Source organism: Haliotis cracherodii, unplaced genomic scaffold (assembly GCF_022045235.1).
Source record: "Haliotis cracherodii isolate W230 unplaced genomic scaffold, xgHalCrac1.p SCAF_6, whole genome shotgun sequence".
NCBI classification, from domain to species: domain Eukaryota; kingdom Metazoa; phylum Mollusca; class Gastropoda; order Lepetellida; family Haliotidae; genus Haliotis; species Haliotis cracherodii.
In genome coordinates, this window is record NW_027266319.1 from 32532967 (window position 1) to 32550637 (window position 17671).

Below are 17671 nucleotides of genomic sequence, written 5' to 3' on the forward strand. Positions count from 1 at the left end.
CAAAGACTTTAGGTACCGACAATTTGGTATTCGCAAGGGGAAGGGCCTTGGATTTTGTTTTTGAAACCAGATATTTTTTCAGGCTACAGCTGCAAAACCATATATATTTTTAATTAACACTATGATAAAGCATTGCCTTATGGGAATATATATATTTGGCATGATTACCAAATGTTAATGGCTGAATTCAGGAATATACCCAGTTATGTATCCAGACTTCTGGGCTATTATACCATTATACCCTTTTGACAAGATGGCAGGAGTGGAGGAGTGAGACGCTACAATTCACTAGGGTTAGGATAGTCCCCAACTACCCATGCTGGTCGTGAAAGATGACCAAATAGATCAAGTGGTCAGGTTTGGTTACTTGGTTGATCATAATCATGATGATGTGGACTGTGGCTCACAATATTAATCACTGGATTGTCTGGTCCGTACTTTTTAAATCTGTCCACCTCAACAACACAGTTACGGGCGTAGCACTCATTTCGACGTCTGTAGACTCGGATTCTACCATCATGACGTTGCAACAGGAAACGTGATTCATTGCTGAACCAAATTCTTTGCCAGTTTCTCCAATTCCGTCTTTGGACGTTTCTGCACCAAAGAACGTGTGACAGGCAATGATGACGTTACAAGCACAGGTCCAACATAAGGTCTTCTTGCACGAAGTCCACTTTCTTGTGTGGACACTCTCCCTAGACCTGGGACAGTTCCTGCAATTTCAGTTGCTGGGACCGACCTGTTGCGAAGATGTAACGATACGCTGTTGTAATCTTTGGCCTCCCAGTTCGAGGTAGGTTGTGGTAGGATCCAAGTTGTTGGTAACGCCCTCAAAGGCATGAAACGGCGCTGTGGTAAACATAAAAATGATGTGCAACAGATGCCCACAAACTTGGCATATCAAATGTCTCAGAAAAAACACAAAGAGGCAAATGCTATGTCCCCTTGTGTCATCCCTATACCCCTCATCATGGAGCACAACTTCCCCAAGGTTTAAGTGCACACACATTGTGATCCTTTTCCAGGTGAAATTTTCCTTCATTTGGAAAAATGATGTGTTTAGAGTTAATGTTTCATCAGGTAACAAACTTAGGTAACAGTTTCCATACTAATAGAAGAGGTGCAGTGGAAAGTTTAATTTTGATATGTGTATTTTCTGAAAAGAGATATGATCTTTTAAACTTTATCCTTGATCTGTGCATGACAGAGACTGGTTTGATGTTTCAGGTTCATGTTGGCACTGGGCTGTGTACTGTCTATGATCCAGTTGATTTCTTTATCCTTGATCTGTCCATGACAGAGACTGGTTTGATGTTTCAGGTACATGTTGGCACTGGGCTGTGTACCGTCTGTGATCCAGTTGATTGCTTTATCCTTGATCTGTCCATGACAGAGACTGGTTTGATGTTTCAGGTACATGTTGGCACTGGGCTGTGTACCGTCTGTAAAACAGTTGATTGCTTTATCCTTGATCTGTCCATGACAGAGACTGGTTTGATGTTTCAGGTACATGTTGGCACTGGGCTGTGTACCGTCTGTGATCCAGTTGATTGCTTTATCCTTGACCTGTCCATGACAGAGACTGGTTTGATGTTTCAGGTACATGTTGGCACTGGGCTGTGTACCGTCTGTGATCCAGTTGATTGCTTTATCCTTGATCTGTCCATGACAGAGACTGGTTTGATGTTTCAGGTACATGTTGGCACTGGGCTGTGTACCGTCTGTGATCCAGTTGATTGCTTTATCCTTGATCTGTCCATGACAGAGACTGGTTTGATGTTTCAGGTACATGTTGCCACTGGGCTGTGTAACCGTCTGTGGTCCAGTTGATTTCTTTATCCTTGATCTGTCCATGACAGAGACTGGTTTGATGTTTCAGGTACATGTTGGCACTGGGCTGTGTACTGTCTATGGTCCAGTTGATTTCTTTATCCTTGATCTGTCCATGACAGAGACTGGTTTGATGTTTCAGGTACATGTTGGCACTGGTCTGTGCCGTCTGTGATCCAGTTGATTGCTTTATCCTTGATCTGTGCATGACAGAGACTGGTTTGATGTTTCAGGTACATGTTGGCACTGGGCTGTGTACCGTCTGTGATCCAGTTGATTGCTTTATCCTTGATCTGTCCATGACAGAGACTGGTTTGATGTTTCAGGTACATGTTGGCACTGGGCTGTGTACCGTCTGTTTTCTTGTTGATTGCTTTATCCTTGATCTGTGCATGACAGAGACTGGTTTGATGTTTCAGGTACATGTTGGCACTGGGCTGTGTACCGTCTGTGATCCAGTTGATTGCTTTATCCTTGATCTGTCCATGACAGAGACTGGTTTGATGTTTCAGGTACATGTTGGCACTGGGCTGTGTACCGTCTGTAAAACAGTTGATTGCTTTATCCTTGATCTGTCCATGACAGAGACTGGTTTGATGTTTCAGGTACATGTTGGCACTGGGCTGTGTACCGTCTGTGATCCAGTTGATTGCTTTATCCTTGACCTGTCCATGACAGAGACTGGTTTGATGTTTCAGGTACATGTTGGCACTGGGCTGTGTACCGTCTGTGATCCAGTTGATTGCTTTATCCTTGATCTGTCCATGACAGAGACTGGTTTGATGTTTCAGGTACATGTTGGCACTGGGCTGTGTACCGTCAATGATCCAGTTGATTTCTTTATCCTTGATCTGTCCATGACAGAGACTGGTTTGATGTTTCAGGTACATGTTGGCACTGGGCTGTGTACCGTCTGTGATCCAGTTGATTGCTTTATCCTTGATCTGTCCATGACAGAGACTGGTTTGATGTTTCAGGTACATGTTGCCACTGGGCTGTGTAACCGTCTGTGGTCCAGTTGATTTCTTTATCCTTGATCTGTCCATGACAGAGACTGGTTTGATGTTTCAGGTACATGTTGGCACTGGGCTGTGTACTGTCTATGGTCCAGTTGATTGCTTTATCCTTGATCTGTGCATGACAGAGACTGGTTTGATGTTTCAGGTACATGTTGGCACTGGGCTGTGTACCGTCTGTGATCCAGTTGATTGCTTTATCCTTGATCTGTCCATGACAGAGACTGGTTTGATGTTTCAGGTACATGTTGGCACTGGGCTGTGTACCGTCTGTTTTCTTGTTGATTGCTTTATCCTTGATCTGTGCATGACAGAGACTGGTTTGATGTTTCAGGTACATGTTGGCACTGGGCTGTGTACCGTCTATGATCCAGTTCATTGGCTTCATGTTCATGCCGGAGAGTCCAAGATGGCTGATCATCACCGAGAAGGAGGAGAAGGCGAGACGGGTGCTGCAGTCCATGAGGGGGCAGCTGGACATTGAGGAGGAGTTTGACAGCATCAAGAGTACATGTACCGAGATCAAACAGCAGCAGGCCTCCAGAGGTCAGTTGACAGTCATGAGTGGACCAACCATTTGATACTGTGTGTGTGTGTGTGTGTGTGTGTGTGTGTGTGTGTCTGTCAGGACACAGGTTGCCATTTTTTTAAATTGTATGGGAGAGCCAAACAATTAGTTGTGGAAGCAAAAAACATTATTTTAGAACAACCAGGATGTCCAGTGGATGATTATTTATTATGTAAAATCTGAGGACAAACTATTTTATTTTTTATAAAAAATCCCAGACTAAATCTCCTCTCTTTCCTTCTTGTACCTCTCTCTTTTGACACCCCCACCCCCTTGCCCTCTGCTCTTCCTTCTTTCTGTTATCCATTCTTCTCTTGCATGTACATCAACTTGGAAGTTTTCCACCAAAGCTCCTCACACTGATGCCTCCTTCCTGCACCCTTATTGAAGCTGTACGTTGATGAACATGCAGTGTGATAGAGCTTGCATTATAACAGATCGTAACTGATAATTTCTGATGGTATCCCAAGCATAAGTGAGCAGTATGTGTTTCTTTTGGGGGGATTAGTGATGCAGAAACTGTTTTCTGTGAAGAGCATATTTATATTTGATTTCTTTTTCAGCACATAAACCAATATTCATCCAGATGCTCCAGACTCCAGCCATTCGGAGGGCACTGATAGTTGGATGCAGTCTGCAGATATTTCAGCAAGTAGCTGGTATCAACACAGTCATGTAAGTCTTGCATGATCTTTGCGGAGCACTGTACACAGGGACCAAGTTCTATTGATGTTCTCACTCATCACTTCTGGAATAAGGCATATCGCAGACACATTTCATATCAGTTACTTTCATCCTAATAAACTCTGAAAGCTAGCCAAATAAATTTGTAAATGATTTGAATCCTCCTAAATCAGTGTTGGAGGACTGGAGTTATGACAGTCATTGCACTCGATCAAGATCTCGAGTTGCCATGGAGAAAGTTTCAACTATCCATATACTCTTGACAAAGACAGTTATGACAGATCCGTTTTCAAGACATTCACACTGATTATTTATATCAACAGAATTTGTCACTATCTAAAACTTCTCTAAACAAAGCTTTTGTCCTTTTTCAGTGTGATGGTATCATGAATAATTTGTGAACAAGAATCTGTTTTCATTATGAAAGAGATTATCTTGAGAGAATCTCTACTACAGAACGATGTCTAGACCGATTCTTGTTCAGTTTGTAAGACATCCCCTTTGCATGTCTGAACCATGCCTGTATTCATCCACTGGTCATGCTACCCGACATGGACATGCACAACCATGGCATCTGTAGCTCATGTGGTGATTTGGCTGTCCAGGAAATGGCTCTGTTTCCCTAATCACCGCTGCATTAAAACATACCATACTGTTATCTCAACTTTCACAATCGTACAGACAGAATTGAGATAAAGGCATTTACCAAGCCATGTTCACTGTAAATCTCATAAAAGTAGGAGACGGAGAAAGAGTATAGCGATAATTTGTTAGATGGCTCAATCAGTGAGATTCATTCAGAGTAAATTGCCTTGAGTCTGTTATCGACCTTGTCTGTGAATGATTTTTCCTCGTCAATATAAAGTGCATAGTTTGAATGAATCGGTCGATACCCTCTCCAGTGATATGTCTCAGAATTTCATTCAGTCACTACACCATGAGAAGTTGCTTTTGAAGGAAATTGGTGTCAGTCAGGCCGGTAATGTGTTCAATAAGCACGGAGGCCAGTCATACCCAGCATGAAGGAAGTTTATTTGAGTGAAACTGACCAAAACTGATTACGTAATTATTGCTTCAGGGAAAGTCAGCCCGTTGTGGAGCTGGAGTAATTATGTCTCATGCATTTCCCATAATTCCAGGTATTACAGTGCCACCATTATTCGCATGTCTGGGGTCAAGAGTGATGAAGCTGCAATATGGTTGTCAGCGGTAACAGCTGCAGTCAACTTCCTGTTTACTCTTCTTGGCTTGTATCTGGTAGAGAAGATTGGGCGACGCCCACTGACATTAGGAAGTCTTATGGGTAGGTCACCATATTCTTGGATGGGATTTCCTATTTCCTCCAAACTTTTATGGTGCCGTCAAACTGGAGAAATCATTTAAGTCAACTACATGATAAGAAAAAAAATTCATATTCTTTCCAACAACAAGAGAACAAGTTTTTGATGAATGCTTTTTGTTGCCTTAGGGACTGGTCATTTATTTTTATTTTTTTTGAGTGGGGGTTGGGGGCAGAGGGAATCAGGGGAGGGTCACCAAAAAATATGACAATCTCTAGGGGAGGGTCAAATATGGCAGTCTCTAGGGGAGGGTCAAATATGGCAGTCTCTAGGGGAGGGTCATAAAAATGATACACATATTCGGGGATGGGGAGGGGGGGTCATGAAGAAATAGACAGTTTATGGTAAAATATAAAGTGCTTTACATAATTGTCTTTTCAGGGAGGTTCATGGAAAAAAAATTGACATGGACATTGTGGGGGGTGTCATTATTTTCTGTGCATTAGTGCATCACAAACCTTCTACTCACATCTCAACTCCTACTACCCCTCAATAGTTTCTGCTTTGTATCTGTGTTCCCTTATTTCTTTTCATCAGTATATTTCCAATTGTTATGCTTCTGACAGATAATTGAGGTACCAATATTCTACTGAAAGCATTCATTTATTGAAATGTTAGATCTAGTATCTAATACTTTAATGTCTCCTTTGTTGACATTTATGACCTTAAGTCTTGACTCTTCACATCTGAAAGTGTAATACATCTAATGTTTCGGAGCCATGTGTGTGTGTATTTACAGACTTTTTTTGCATGTATTTTCTTATGGATCTTCACAATTTTACTCTAAAAAGCATTGTGTCATTGAAGCAGATTGAAAGTAGTTCGGGCATAAATTGTTACTTCACTCGAGTGCGATATCAATCTTAACAATTTTGTCAGATAAATACAGTATTTTGTCACTTAAGTACATAACAGATTGCTTTCTGTACAATATTTTTGTTGGATGAATGTTTCATGTGGTATTTCTGACTTTACAGGCGCCATAGTGAGTTTAGCTTGGCTAGCAGTTGGGTTCCACCTGTCTGCCCTCAACACGCCCCCTATAGATCTGGTAGAGCCTTCCACTGCAGAATCCCACTGTGCAAGATACAGGTGAGTTCCATGTGAGGGGATTTCAAAGATGGGGTGAGATGACATGGGGTTTAGCGTTGTTTTGAAGATTCTAATATAGATTTTATAGTGCCAGCCAAATGAGATACTACTGGCTCCAAGCCAAGCAGTCCTTGTCTTTCCCCCTTGATGCCGAGTGCTATAGGCAGGGTAACAACAAATACCATGTTTTAACTTCAGTATGACGCAGCCAGGGGATCAAACAACTGAACATTATTAAGCTATATCCAATATATCATCAAGAAGTATGAACAGATTACAGATAAACGAGTCAATAAGTCAATAAACCTCCAAGACTTGCTGAGGAATTTGACACTTTTATTGACGAGTATATATATTTCATATCAAAAGACACAAGGGTGAATTTCTGTTTATCATCCAAAATCATCCATCCTACTTTTGTAAGTTGTTCGTGTCTTAAGTGGAAAAAGTACAATCAACATCAGTGGTAGAGAGATAAGTGATGTCATTTGATTGTGATGTCATGGTAACATATGATGATGTCACAATAGTCTGCCAAGAATTGTGATGCAATTTCATTGATCTCACCCAAGCAATATCTTCTGTGGAAGCCAGTTTTGGATGATAAATCTTGATAACATCCATTATTTGTTTTTACAGACAATTTGTGTCACTGCGGGTAATTTTCAAGATTGATGTCATACTAAATGCATACAACTAGCTACAACTCGTTTCCAGAATCTGCAATGACTGCCGTCGTGACCTAAACTGTGGCTTCTGCTATGTTGATGCTGGTGACGCTGTTGCCAACTCGTCATGTCTACCAACCAGCTACGACAATCCCTGGTTGGCAACACAGGGTCGCTGCAACTCCAGCGAACTCCCAGGGGCCATCACCTGGGCCTATGACTACTGCCCCACCCAGTACTCCTGGATGCCGATGGTGGGACTTGTGCTGTACCTGGTCTTCTTTGCTCCAGGTGAGTGGAAACACTGACTGTGCTATAACTGAACCCTGTGGGCATTTTGGGGTGGATTGGTCCCCAGGAAACTTGTGTTGATCGTAAGACGTAATGGAACAGTTTATCAGACTCAGTGATTGGTCCCGAGCAACCTGTGTTGGTTGTAGGACGTAATGGATCAGTTTATCAGACTCAGTGATTGGTCCCCAGCAACCTGTGTTGATCGTAAGACGTAATGGAACAGTTTGTCAGACTCAGTGATTGGTCCCGAGCAACCTGTGTTGATCGTAAGACGTAATGGAACAGTTTGTCAGACTCAGTGATTGGTCCCCAGCAACCTGTGTTGATTGTAGGACGTAATGGATCAGTTTATCAGACTCAGTGATTGGTCCCGAGCAACCTGTGTTGGTTGTAGGACGTAATGGATCAGTTTGTCAGACTCAGTGATTGGTCCCCAGCAACCTGTGTTGATCGTAAGACGTAATGGAACAGTTTGTCAGACTCGGTGATTGGTCCCGAGCAACCTGTGTTGATCGTAAGACGTAATGGAACAGTTTGTCAGACTCAGTGATTGGTCCCGAGCAACCTGTGTTGGTTGTAGGACGTAATGGAACAGTTTGTCAGACTCAGTGATTGGTCCCCAGCAACCTGTGTTGGTTGTAGGACGTAATGGATCAGTTTATCAGACTCAGTGATTGGTCCCCAGCAACCTGTGTTGGTTGTAGGACGTAATGGATCGGTTTGTCAGACTCAGTGAATGGTTCCCAGCAACCTGTGTTGATCGTAAGACGTAATGGAACAGTTTGTCAGACTCAGTGATTGGTCCCGAGCAACCTGTGTTGGTTGTAGGACGTAATGGATCGGTTTGTCAGACTCAGTGAATGGTTCCCAGCAACCTGTGTTGATCGTAAGACGTAATGGAACAGTTTGTCAGACTCAGTGATTGGTCCCGAGCAACCTGTGTTGGTTGTAGGACGTAATGGAACAGTTTGTCAGACTCAGTGATTGGTCCCCAGCAACCTGTGTTGGTTGTAGGACGTAATGGATCAGTTTGTCAGACTCAGTGATTGGTCCCCAGCAACCTGTGTTGATCGTAAGACGTAATGGAACAGTTTGTCAGACTCAGTGATTGGTTCCCAGCAACCTGTGTTGATTGTAAGGGCATCAATTGATCGGTTTGTCAGGCTCAGTGATAACAAAGCCATCATACCTCATTGGCCTGTTGCTCATGACATCACTCACTGGTTTGTCTGGTCCAGACTTGATTATTTACATGAAGCTGGCATATTGTTGAGTGAAGAAGTAAACAACAAACAAACTTAAGGGCTTAACCAGTAAAGACATGAAGTGAACACTTCTTTAATAATTATCTAGAGCACATTTATGAAACAGCCAGTCCCTGTAATTTATTTTTGGCCAAACTAATTTGTTACCGTTCTACAAGAGCAAGCCTACTGGCTGGTGAACAGTCATAGTCAAGGACCCGCTATCCAATTATTTCTGGAAATCTATTTCCTGCATCCTGTCACAATTTGAACAATAATTTCTAATTTCAGCATAATCAAGCAGAAAGAGAATTCTGAAGAAAGCAAATGCTGTGATTTTGTTATGAATATTAAATATTATTTACTCGTTACTTACTTTCTGATTTTTTTGCGTTGAAGGTATGGGTCCCATGCCGTGGACCATCAACTCTGAGATCTACCCGCTGTGGGCTCGGAGCGTGGGGACGGCAGTGTCCACCTTCACCAACTGGGCATTCAACCTGGCTGTGTCCATGTCCTTCATCAGTCTAACTGAGACACTCACAAGATATGGTAATACATAGTGTTCTTACTTAGGTGGGGTGGTGTGGTCGGGTAGCCTTGTGGTTAAAGCGTTCCTCGTCACGCCGAAAACCCGGGTTCTATTCCCGACATGGGTACAATGTGTGAAGACCATTTCTGGTGTCCCATGCTGTAATATTGCTGAAATATTGCTAAAAGCTGTGTAACATCAAATTCACTCACTCGCTGGATGACTTCAAGTGAAAACGTTCTTGTAAATGTGAAACAGATAAAGATACTCCTTATTAGGGCTGCGAGGGGTAACTCTGAATACGGGGGACAAGTGGATCCTGACTTGGACCCACAGATCTACCTGGACCGTGGTTGGTCCATGATATATTGTTCAATGACGAAAAGAATAATGGTGACAATCCGCTAATGTTCACATTTCTTTCTGACTATGTACGCATTCCTGCTGACTTTTATATGTTACAGTAAAGAAAAAGCTTTAGTCAACTTCAGTGTATGCATGATCAGATCATTTTATATGTGTTTCTGAATAGTTTTTGACAGGACTCAACAATTCCCAATCAGACATTTTGTTCCCAACTCTCAAAACCTACAGTGGATTCACAGGGTAGGGTCAGGTAATAGGGGGTCAGGTACCCGGGTAGTAAATTTGGACTCGTCCTAGCCCTTCCACATACCTTGTCTGTAAATGTAAACAAGTGTAACAGAGTTAACTCCCTTCAATGACTCTGCATCAGTGAAGATCCATAAAATACTGTATATTTTGGAGTGCTTTTCAAGGGGGTTTTAAACTATATTTTTTACAATCAAGATATGATTTCCTTATCAATACAGGTAGATATGAAGTAAGATTTTTTTAAAAGCTTATCACTATAAAAGATCTCTTGTATGGTTTTATTGTTGAATGTATTACACTAGTAATGTGTTAGTTCAGTGTATGACAGTGAAGTACTTGATACACAGTGAAACCTCATGAGGCCAGGCTATACTTGATTAATCTTTAAAGACAAATTATGATACAGACTTAGGTTGGCTGTCATCCTGTGTACAATGCACAGGTTACAAATGAGGTGAAGTTACTTAAAGTTGGTCACAGAGAGTCCTTGGATGGGTATGCCCTGTCCAGCGGTTTGACTCCTGGCAGTTTCTTGGGTTTCGGTCCTGCCCCACACTGAAGCACATGCAACACATGTGCCGTCTTCTTGGGCAAGTGACTTTGTTCTAAATAGGACGCTGTTCACCCAGCATTGAATGGGTACCCGGTAGGATGAAATAGCAACAGGATTGTTAACTTTCTAGCACCTCACAGGCAGCTTGGGTTGTATACTCCACATGCAGCTGAGAATAAATAATCAAATGAACACTTATACATTGACAGTTAATAACGTAGTGCTTAGAGTATACAATGCATGTGGAGCTATCCACTTAACAAACTGTTGTTGTTGTTGTTGTTGTTGTTGTTGTTGTTGTTGTTGTTGCTGTTGTTGTTACTGAATATCATTGATGGTCCCAAGGACTTTGACTTTACAAAATTTTACTTCAAGCAACAAAACTTACTTCACACAACAAAATTTACTTTACTTCACACAACAAAACTATCCCATGTATAAAATTTGCATATTTTCATCTTCCAGGTACTTTCTGGTTGTATGCCTGCCTGGCTTTTCTTGGTGCAATAATACTAGCAATGATATTACCAGAGACAAAGGGCAAGACACTCGAGGAAGTGGAAGGATTGTTTGCTCGGTCCTGGATGGGGGACGGACCCCCAGTCAACTATAACACCAAGACTGTTCAATACGTCCACATACGTGGCCTCAATCGGGATGGCCGAGAATCCGAACTAGAGTCCCCAGAGTGACCTGTCCACGACTTGAATCTGTTGACCCGGCGATGATAAACTAGCTGACTCAGAAAAGAGATAAACTTCTACACTACACAACAATAAGTATTAGAATTGTATTAGGATTGAAATATCACCAAAGGAGTATCTATTGAATATAAATATGTATACCTGCTCTGCTTTAGTAAAGGATGTGAATTTAACTGAGTGTGAACAAATATTATTTTATGACAATGGATATGTTTATAATTTATTTTGAAATATGTTGCATATCTAATTTGAAAAATACTATGTTTAATACCAATACAGGAAGGTGGTGACTATGCGTGTTAAAGCTGTTTCCAAATGTTTGTAGGAAGGAAGGGAAAGAGAAACGATTTGGATTCATGTATATAAAATCCTCATACAAAAACTTTGTCATTTCACCTTTGATCTCATTCTGTAGTGTCTAATAGGGAGTGCAAACATTTATGACACTTTACTGAAAGCAGGGTTAGACACAGACACTAGTCAGATAGTCACAAACTAGTGATGGTTTGGATGGACAAGTTGTTGTCTGACATAAATACCGTAGTTGTGTCACATAAAGCACTTGTCCGAAGTGAGTGATGGACTAATTGGATGTGATTCATGGTGTCCATCCTTGGAGGGTGTACAAATCATATGGGATACGTGTGATCAAATTCTATTTTATGAATTATATTATCATGCTATATTGTGTATAAATGTAGCATAGTGTAGATAGCCCGTGTGGATAGTTCAATACATACAAGGAGTTGATATAGGTAGTTACATTTTCTTTTGTTCTTTGTATACATGTATCATTCTGTCAAAAGACACCAATGACATGCTGAATACTAACAGTAGTGTTGTAATGAAATGTGACAGATGTATTTGACATGTGAAACATGTTTCACTTGGTCTTCAAGATTTATCTCTGTGTGGAACATAGATATTGATATTAATGTTGCATTTCCATGGCCGTTTTCACAATAATGATAGTTGTTAGGAAGAAATCCGTTTTGCTGCTTGAAGTGGCTGGTGGTCTAATATTTTGACAAACTGTTCTATTATTTCTTATTTTGAACATTTTGTCCATCACCTGAGAGGGTTTCATATCATAATTGACCTCATGCATTTATACAAGAGAGTGTTCTGTTTGTATTTTGTTGAGTACTAGATCTGTTCCAGGGTGTGACATAGAAGATAGAGATTGGTGTAGTTCACAACAGAATAGGTCTGTACATCAATCTGATTTTCTCTTTGGAGTATTCAATGTACATTTATTTGGTTCTTTACTGCTCCTACAAATTAACTATGATAGTGAACTTGGACACTACAGCTATAAATTATGATAGTGAACTTGGACACTACAGCTATAAACTATGATAGTGAACTTGGACACTACAGCTATAAACTATGACCCTGAACTTGGACACTACAGCTATAAACTATGATAGTGAACTTGGACACTACAGCTATAAACTATGACCCTGAACTTGGACACTACAGCTATAAACTATGATAGTGAACTTGGACACTACAGCTATAAACTATGACTTCTGAACTTGGACACTACAGCTATAAACTATGATAGAGGCAGATGCCATCACATACTGCATTGTTCATCAGTTGAACAGTCTGTTGCAGCATAAAAAAAAACATTTATTATTTGGGCATTTCATGGTGTTAAATGTTGGATGTGCAACCAAGATAACAAGCATTCTCATATGTACTATTTTTGACACACAAATATGAAGAAAAATGTATGCAATGGTTGTGGACCATAAACAAGGGAAACATGCTACTATCTGATAAAAATGATGCCACGTGGAAGGAGAGAGCACGTGGGTCAAGTTTATATGTAATCTGATGTTGCTGACCTCCCTGCTTTCTAAGGCATGTTATCAGTTATACACATGACAATCAACACTGCAACAAATCCAAATACTGACAGTCTCAAATGTCTGTTAACAAGGGCAAAAGTGAGCGTGGCTCACTTATACCCCCGACCCGCCTAGTGTGTCAGTAGTTTCAAATTAAATAATGGATAGGGTTAGGGTTTGAAAAATTCATTAAAAAATGGAAAATTAATAAAAACTATTTTTTTCTTTTGGCTGCATGCCGCCATATGACACAGATTATATGTACTAAGTTTGAGATGAATCCACTGAATATTTTAAGAGAAATCATGCGGACAAAGTTTTCGGACGGACGGACAGACGGAACCTTGGTATAACTATATAATAAAAAACCTTATGCAGATGTACCATATGTCTCATTTACTGCTGAATTCCAAAATATTTGTTGGTTATCAGTTAATTATAGATCACACAATCTATTATTGAAATATGATTTTGCGATTGTGTCCAAATACGAGTTCACGTAATTACGTGGTTGGCTGATCACCCCAACCGTGTGTTATCTACGGGGCAGAGTGTCACATTCCTTGGAATATTCCCGGTACAGAGATAACCCAAAATAGATACATGTACTATAATGAACAAACGTGTGATACCTAACTTTATGGCCAGAATTGGCTTGTCATCATGTTATATAGTTGAATTCAATCACCTGTCATGAAAGACTCACAGTAAATTACTTTGATGGGTAGTGAATCTCTTGCAATGTCTCTAATCCTATTGAACTTCTTGTTTTCCTTTTTTTCTTGGTTACTATGCACTGAGTCAAGAGTCTAAATTTAATCCAAAAAAAGGATAGCCAGTGTTGGTTTATGGTTAATTTCTTTTCAATAGTTGACTTTCCTTTCTATTTTTCTTTTTCCAAAATTTGGGTAACTTGAAGAACATGAAAAAAGAATGGCGGAAAACAGAACGTCTGTGTGTCTCTTAGTCAATGTTAGATCAACTTAGAAAGATACATTTTTTTGACGACTGTTGTGTCGTTCCTGTACTTGGTGACAACATTTCTCAGTATCTTTCTTTCCTTAGACATGTATGGACTTTCTTACCTCACTTTGTGACAGCATATATATGTGAGAGTCAGATCTATGGTAGGACTGAGATCTAGGGCAGATTCTCAGATTGTTCAATAGTAGATCTTACTATGACCTGTAAGCATGATGAAGAACTTAGTCCTGAGACTACCCTAAGATACAACTGACCCTATATGTATAGTACAGGGTGTCTGGGGGGTAAGATAGTACACGGGTAATTTAAGGACCTGCCATAGATCGGAGTCCTACATGCATGATTCAAGGTCCTGCCATAGATTGGAGTCTAACATGCATGATTCAAGGTCCTGCCATAGATCGGAGTCCTACATGCATGATTCAAGGTCCTGCCATAGATCGGAGTCTACCATGCATGATTCAAGGACCTGCCATTGATCGGAGTCCTCCATGCATGTTTTAGGACCTGCCATAGATCAGAGTCCTACATGCATGTTTTAGGACCTGCCATAGATCGGAGTCCTACATGCATGATTCAAGGTCCTGCCATAGATCGGAGTCCTACATGCATGATTCAAGGTTCTGCCATAGATCGGAGTCCTACATGCATGATTTTAGGACCTGTCATAGATCGGAGTCCTGCATGCATGATTCAAGTACCTGTCATAGATCGGAGTCCTGCATGCATGATTCAAGAACTTGGTGATGTATTGCTACGCACATACTATGCATAGCATTAGAACACACAGCATCATTAAATAGAATGTAACCAATAGATGTGATTCCTATGACATTTATTTATTCCAAGGTCACAATACACTGTGCTTTTTCATTTTGATCAGTTCTTGATATTATGGGTTACCTATTAACTGATGTTGTTTTCATCTTTTTACTATTGCCTCTGTAGTGATGGGTTATGGATATGAATATGATCCCACTGATGAAATCCATTTCTAGCCACCATGTTTATAGCTTTAACACATAGATATGCTTTATTGAAACATGTTTTTAATCAAATCCAAGGTTTGTGTACTTTTTTAACTACATTTTGTACTAATCTTTGAATTAGAAACCTAGTACCATTGCTCTCTGTGTTAGATTATGTAATTGTATTAAAGATATTTTTGGTGAGATTTATATGCATGAGTATATGTAACATCAATGTAGCAATATGCCCTGGTGCTGAAATGGAAAAAGAGAAAACTGATTAACAGGTTGTGCTAGTTGAAGGTTCTGTACATCTATAGGCAGAGATCTTAACATACTTGCCTTATAATATAGCCACACTTGGACAAATCAGCACTGAACCATTTATCTCTACTCTGGGAATTCACAACTATCAGATAGCTACCATATTTCCTTGATTAAAAACGCCTGGTAGTTTTTGTGCCCGGTATTCTCATCATTATTATCTTTGAAATTAAACACCAAGGTTAAAGTGTGTTTGGAAGCAATATACATCCGAGCATTTAATCAAGGAAATACAGTAGATATGTTGATGTGGCTAAAAGAAGTATTCAAGAACACTAGGACTTTATTCTTGATAACTTGCCAAAAAAAAAGTTTTGAAAATTCACTAATGCCTAAAAAAATAATATTTAAATATTTGGTGAAAAACACTGTTATTAAATATATTTTGCAGTTTTGTCTACAGATCTGAAAGATATATTAGTAATAGTTTGCTTCCCTGACTGATTCCTGTATGAGAGGACCCCTGTAGAAGCAAAGTGTATTAATAAAGACTGGAAGATGACTCTCCACTGTTATGGCCTTACTACCCATGTATGTGTACTTAGATGTGTGAACAATCAGTCTGTCTGCAACCTTCTGATAAAATAAAAGTATTTTATAAATAACACAATGGTTCATCTGCCTGTATCGAGTTTGAAATTAAGTATCAAAGTTAAGACTACCTCATCATAACCCTAATGTTAAGGTTAAAAATTAGAGGTCACTTTATTCAAATTGTATAGCAATAACCTTCTAGGACATGCTTTATATATATAATTTCTATCACTGCCTGTTTGTAGACTGGGCATGGCAAGGTTGAAACAAACATGGTGCTTTCAGTTGGAGAACAGTTTCATCAGCTACCATAAATCCTCGATTAAATGCCTGCCATAAATAAGCAACTGCCTTAAAAATTGCCTGGTGAAATCTTGATTGAAATATTTCATGACATCAAGAAGACACATAATGCCTGGTGTCAGGAACTTCTTACATAAATTAACCTCCAGCACTTATTCAAGGATTTATTGTATGTAGGTTCAGTAGGGAGTCAGTGAACATGGTTATAAATTACAGTGCTATAAGTGCATTAACTCACTGCCATTGTAGACCACAATATGTAGTTAGTATAAAGTGGACATGTTTTTAACAGTGCTTTCAGTAACTCACTATCATTGTAGACAACAATATGTAGATAAAGATTCAGTGAACAAAGCATAGCACTGACCCCACTGTACCAGACTGTGACATCAATGTCATTAAAATCAGAACTAAGATCTGATTTTAATGAGATTGACTGACTTTAGCCACTAGTCCAAAGCCCAAGTCTTGTCAAAGTCTGTTCTGTCTAGTAAGCTGAGCTAATTAATATTCCATATAATAACACTGATATCTACTGAAAATCATGTTAAGAGCTGGTTACTAAGACTCAAGAGGTTTTGGCACAGATTGCTGAACAGTGAAATTAATTATATTTTTTGTTGAACTGTTAACAGATAATGTAATTTAAATAGTAAATGTTATGAACATGTGTTACGGCCATATATCAGTGTAAACTCAGATGACTAAAACAGTCACTATACAAAGTGTTTGTGGGAATGTTTTATTGCAACAGAGTAAATGAATAACCTGTATCTATATATTTATCATATCTGTACAAATATGATAGTGGAACATATTGACACGTTGATTTTGTATGTTGTTATTGTTAATAGACTGAATTGAAATGTATTGTGATAGCTGATCTCTAGAACATTGCTGGTACATACTTTTTGTGTACATTATATTATATATACTGGTGTAAACTGTATGAACTTCATTTGTGTTGAAACTGTTTTTATGTGATGAAGCAAGTGCTCAAATGAAAATTGTGTATAATGTCAAAATACAAATAAAGTTTTGAGCAAAATCTGTGTTGTCAGTCATGAACAAATTATACTGTTGTCAGTTATTTTTAAAACAGAACAGTAAAAAGAATTTAAGTCTATTTTCTTGAAACATCCGCCATACAAATGTAGAACCTACCGTAGAGTCTGGGTATTTACATCTATGATGCATCTCTTATTCAAGGGCGGTTGGGGAGCCCAGTGGTTAAAGCATTTGCTCGTCATGCTGAAGACCTGGGTACGATTTGCCACATGGGTACAATGTGTGAAGCCCATTTCGGATGTTCCCCGCCATGATATTGATGGAATATTTCTAAAAGCAGCATTAATCCATACTAACTCACTCTCTATCATGTATCAAATAAATCTAGAGCTAATTGAGACAAGCAGTGACGTAATAAGGAAAATGGTCTGACATGTATATCTCAAAAATAGGAAGTCCGCAGTAAATACTATTTATACCAAAATTATAGGCACAACTCAAGTTGAATTGTCTCTTAAAACTGACTTAGACTGGACTGCTACATACTTTCC

General features: G+C 39.6%; 1 protein-coding gene across 1 annotated transcript in view; it reads left to right on the top strand.

The window, feature by feature from the left end:
* Positions 1 to 17096, top strand: part of LOC139445113 (proton myo-inositol cotransporter-like) — a 105589-nt gene extending 88493 nt beyond the window's left edge. Inside the window, exons 3-9 of the mRNA XM_071226207.1 lie at positions 3184 to 3395; positions 3981 to 4092; positions 5241 to 5404; positions 6419 to 6533; positions 7251 to 7492; positions 9139 to 9291; positions 10905 to 17096. Of these exons, the coding sequence (XP_071082308.1) occupies positions 3184 to 3395; positions 3981 to 4092; positions 5241 to 5404; positions 6419 to 6533; positions 7251 to 7492; positions 9139 to 9291; positions 10905 to 11131 (1225 nt within the window). The 3' untranslated portion in view covers positions 11132 to 17096. The remainder of the gene's footprint in view (positions 1 to 3183; positions 3396 to 3980; positions 4093 to 5240; positions 5405 to 6418; positions 6534 to 7250; positions 7493 to 9138; positions 9292 to 10904) is intronic.
* The last annotated feature ends 575 nt before the right edge of the window (positions 17097 to 17671 follow it).